This window comes from Alosa alosa, chromosome 22 (assembly GCF_017589495.1).
Source record: "Alosa alosa isolate M-15738 ecotype Scorff River chromosome 22, AALO_Geno_1.1, whole genome shotgun sequence".
Classification (NCBI taxonomy): domain Eukaryota; kingdom Metazoa; phylum Chordata; class Actinopteri; order Clupeiformes; family Clupeidae; genus Alosa; species Alosa alosa.
The window spans coordinates 4,500,141-4,505,140 of NC_063210.1; the positions used below are offsets into that span (position 1 = coordinate 4,500,141).

A 5,000-nucleotide genomic window follows, 5' to 3' on the forward strand; every position below is an offset into this window, starting at 1 on the left:
ATGCAACAGAAAGCAAACAGTGACACATATCAACCCTCTGCATGACTGTGCGCTGGATTTGGAGAGGAGTTGTGCCACAAGTGCAAACACACAGACCGTGGCAGTGAGTAGGCTAGCTTTTAAATTTATCCAGACAATCACAACATTAAAGAGGAACCAATGCTACAGCATTTGTGCATTTTGGGAAAAGTGAAAAGAAGTCTGCGACAACAGTGACAGCTGTTTTTCTAGAGGAATTCAGTCCCTGCTTTTGTCACTCAATTCTCTCCTGCCAACAACTGTGGATTTGTGTGTGCGTGTGTGCTTACCACACATGTAGCGGCTTGAAGCGCATTCTTATTGGTTGCTGTGGGAGCGCAGCATTAGAAGCCACGCCCAGCTTGTGAAGCGTGCGTCCTGCTTTGATCTCATCCGGTGGCGTTCTGTTGCAATGGACAGTCGCTAAGATCTGTAACTCTCAAGTTGTCAAGTTTATTTCTGTTATCTGAACAACCGACATTTAGCGAATACAATATCCCAGTTATACAATTAATTTACCCATCTTCACAGTGACTTCGTTGTTAATTTCTACTAAGCGAATTTCTAATTAGCCGGCCAGCTGATTCTACAATGGTTCTCAAAGCAGAAGATGGAGTCGGTGAGTTGGGTTTGGTTTACGTCACATGATATAGTTGATGGTCATTAATTCTCTGCCTCTGAAAAAGTATCGTTTCGTAGCCTGCGTGACGTGTGTACATTCTTTTCAACAGTGATCTGTGTAACACAAAGCAGTTTTAAAGCAACAGGTCGTCGCATGACTTATATATAGTATAAGTATACTCTTTTGATCACGTGAGGGAAATTTGGTCTCTGCATTTATCCCAATCCGTGAATTAGTGAAACACAGCACACAGTGTACACACAGTGAGGTGAAGCACACACTAATCCCGGCGCAGTGAGCTGCCTGCATCAACAGCGGCGCTCCGGGAGCAGTGAGGGGTTAGGTGCCTTGCTCAAGGGCACTTCAGCCGTGCCTACTGGTCGGGGTTCAAACCGGCAGCCCTCCGGTTACAGGTCCGAAGTGCTAACCAATAGGCCACGGCTGCCCTAAGTGCAGACACAACATACGTTTAGCCTAAGCTACTGTATAATCAGCTCTTCAGTTATGATCCATCCACTGTATGGCAGACGCGCATGTTGAAGCACTTGCAGTGAGCACATTAGTTTATAAGCCTGTAAAACATTAAGAGGGTCCCAGTGTAGGCTATTTTTTTGTTTCACTGATCACAAGTTGTCCATCTGTAAATGAGCTAATGTCATATTTCCGTTATAGGCTAGACTGCCATGTATTCAGAAATAGCTCTTTACACAGCACAAACAACTAGCTAGGTTTATCCATTGATTTGGTTACAGCATGACAAAACCCTTTCGTTGAAACATGATGATTATCACACCATGGTCATTTTTTTTGTTATTGTACTAGTAATACCACCTTTGTAACAGATCTTGGCAACAATACATTTAACTACATCTATATGTTCTATAAGTTCACCACAAGTGTTGTAAGTGTTGTAACCACATTAGGCTATGTTAAAGTGGGTCAGGCCAATTCTGTGTGTTGAGGCAGCAACCTTAAACACCTGTTACACTTTTACTTGTCTGCAAGTCTTGTAAAATGAAATGACAGAAGTTTCCCTCGTAATGCCCGCCTCAGCTTTGTAAACACACATGTCGCCTGTGCCACTGATGTCAGGGCTTTGAATGTAGTTCTGCAGTTCCACTGTTGTTTTGCATGAACCATTTCTTAATTAAACACAATTATAAATCTTTCAGTGGCTGGCTGAAGTTCATTATTGCCCAGTAGCAGTCCATAAGTGTGTGTGTGTGTGTGTGGGGTTGGGGCTGGGGAGTGAGGGTGGATGATAATCAGGCCCTTGTCAGCTACAGTATAAATGACTCTTTGACGAAGCCTCTGGCTGGCTAGATCTCGTGTGCCATTGTGGTGTTTGGCACGGGTTCCTTGGGCTGGCCTACAGTTACCCTGTTTGAGCCTATTGAGTCCTTGGCATGAAAGGGAGGCATTTGTGTGGCTTCGACACCCGCTTGCTCTTCATGATGCCTTTGCTGCCATGCTCCGTAGTGCATCTTCTAAGAGCATGGTGTAAACATCAGCCATTCCTGGTCAGGATGATGACTGGTGTTTGTTTGGGTTTAGTCTGATGAGGCCTAATCAACTCAATATTTAGAAAGTATGGAGAAGTCCCCACACTGGAGCTCCCTTGCAATGCACTTTTAATGAGATGCCCCAAAACGGTGACATTTCCAGCCTCATGATCTTCTTCAGACTTCAGTCTACTCATGTCAAGATGTACAGCAGTACCTTGCGGAATGATATGGGTTAAAAGAGGCAGTTCAAATCAGATCTCTAAAGACCACACAGATCATCTACGAGCTTGTCGTGGTCAAGTTTCTATATGTACCAGAGTATGCTACTGAACAGGGCACGGGGAAACCAGAATTACAGGAAGGAAATTTTTTTTTTGTAGTCATTGTTTTTTGTGCATACTGTCGGGTTTAACTTATAAACGGTTTCACAAGTTCCACCCGTTTTCATGATGTGTGGTTCTCAAGAATTGTCACAAGTTTCATCACTGCCTGACATGCTTGCAGTTTTTTGGCGTCACTAAATAAACTTGAATTTGAATTTGAGAAAACAGAAACGGGTTGACCTCCTGTGTCCCCCAGTGGAAGCTTACCATGTGTGGCGTTGAGATGGAGCCGCGTGGTGGGAGAGGGGGAAGAGTCTGGGAGGACAGGCCTCGACTTTTAAAAACACTACAGGGGCTGTTGAGCTGACAGGGCAAAAATGGAGGCTCTTTCCGCTTGTCCATGATGAGAGTTGTTGCTGCAGCTCATTGTCTGCGTGTGAAGGCTTAGGAGGCCAGCCAGACAGAGGGAGGGAGAGGAGAGAGGGATGAGGGTGGAGGAGAAGAGGTGGGGGGTTGGGTGTTGTCTTTTCCTGCTGGTGAGGCGAGAGGTTTTCCACTGTAAAAAAAGAGAAAGAAACGAAGCTCTCGCTTTCTCTCCTTTGTTCGTTCGAGCTCTTGTTTTCATGTTCTGTTTTTCTTCTCCGTGCTCTCTGCTTGGCATATAGTGCTCTCAGACACACACACACAGACACACGCACACACACACGCACACACACAGACACACGCACGCACACACACACACACACACACACACACACACAGACACACATTCTTTCACTCTTCTTTCTCTCTCTATCATTTCTGTTCTGTTGTCTTATGTGTCTGTCTATACCATCGTCCCACACCCGGGGACACACACCCTCAGTGAAACAGGATACAGGATGTGAGGCTTTGCGGTTGTTAACAGATGGGCCATTGAGCCAGGCCAGGGCCTGTCCAGTAGAGCAACAGGTGACCCAGCTCAGTCCTGCTAAACTTAGTGCCCAGCTGGCTGCATCATTCAGCACTCGGCTCACTAGACTCCTCAGTACTGATCCACAATGTGGTGGACTTTGAAGCTGCTGTTTTATAGGTCTCTTTTAGATTTGACCATGGCTCAGAACAGATGTTTATGGCCATGTCTTGATTTCAGACCTGGCATATGCACTGAATAGCATATGCACTGAAGCTCTGTGTGGCTCACCGGAGCCCTCTGGTGGTGGAACACACAATTTGCAGTACGGGCTTTAGGGTGTCACTGATTGTGTATTGTACACTGACTGTGTATTTAAGACTTAATTTAAGTCCGGTCCTGAAGGTGGATGTCAGTCTTTACTTTGTCTTTTTGTTTTTTTTCAACACATCCAAATTAATGATGCAAGCATGACCATTCATATTTAGTCTGTTCACAATTGACTTCTGGGTAGTAGTTTAAAGGATAATTCCAGTGTGATTTTGACCTAAAGTGTGTTGAAACATGATACCGAGTGTGAATGTATGGCTCATAGCTCACCTCGGCTTGTCCCCTGCACTCAGAAATCTGGCGCTAGTTAGCCAATGCTACCAACACAGTGTTTCGTTGTGGTGCCAACAGATGCCATCAGATTCCAAAAATAATTCCGTGAAAATGCATGGATTCCAGTTGCTGCTACGGAAGCAACTGAATCCATGCTGGGAAACACTGTGTTGGTAGCATTGGCTAACTAGCGCCAGTATTCTGAGTGCAGGGGACAAGCCGAGGTGAGCTATGAGACATACGTTCACACTCGGTATCATGTTTCAACACACTTTAGGTCAATATCACACCGGAATTCTCCTTTAAGTATGTAGATTAAGTATACTAAGGGAATAAGTACACTCAAAAGGTCTTAAAGTCCAATGTGTCTTTCACGGTCTTACTCCAGGTTACTATTTAAAGTGATTATAGAGAGGTGATAGAACACACTGCATTCTGCTGTGGCATCCTAGGCCAAAGTAGTAGATAGCTGATGGATTATCACAAATAGCCTCCTCATACACACACACACACACACACACACACACACACACACACACACACACACACACACACACACACACACACACACCTAGACTGAGGCGATTCACCTCTGGGTTAGATCATTATCCACTTTAGTGATGTCCGTCAGTCAATGTCTAAATGCATTTTCCAGCAGACTATATCACTTTCCGCTTGGCTCGGAGAGGTTGCGGAGGGCTTTCATTGGTAATTGATGGTGGTAATTAAGTAAGGCTCTCTAGTGCTTGAGCAAATGAGGGGTCATTTAATGCCCCTAATCAGATGGCGTCTCATCCTGCGACCATTTGGTGATAGCACTGCTGTTAATGGGCTGTTTGCACGACAGGCACAGGGTTGCTAAGAGCCAAAGAAATTAGTGTCTGGCTATGTATCATTTAGCCTGAATCACATTTATGTATTTTTGTCAGTCTGTGCACACACATATATGAGAACCATTTCCTGTCTGGGGGTCAGTCATAAAACTGTGTGTGTGTGTGTGTGTTACAGTTTGGGTGAAGGTAGGTTTCTGGAGGTGA

General features: G+C 44.9%; 1 protein-coding gene across 4 annotated transcripts in view; it reads left to right on the plus strand.

Annotated features, from left to right (window-relative positions):
* cyth1b (cytohesin 1b) overlaps nucleotides 1-5,000 on the plus strand; it is a 69,450-nt gene that overhangs the window by 34,400 nt on the left and 30,050 nt on the right. The window contains exon 1 of one of the 4 annotated variants that reach the window (XM_048233014.1): nucleotides 491-637. The exons of the other annotated variants lie outside the window; for them this stretch is intronic. Within the exon in view, the coding sequence (XP_048088971.1) occupies nucleotides 610-637 (28 nt within the window). The 5' untranslated portion in view covers nucleotides 491-609. Of the gene's footprint in view, nucleotides 1-490; nucleotides 638-5,000 lie in introns of those variants that run through there. 4 annotated transcript variants of the gene reach the window in all.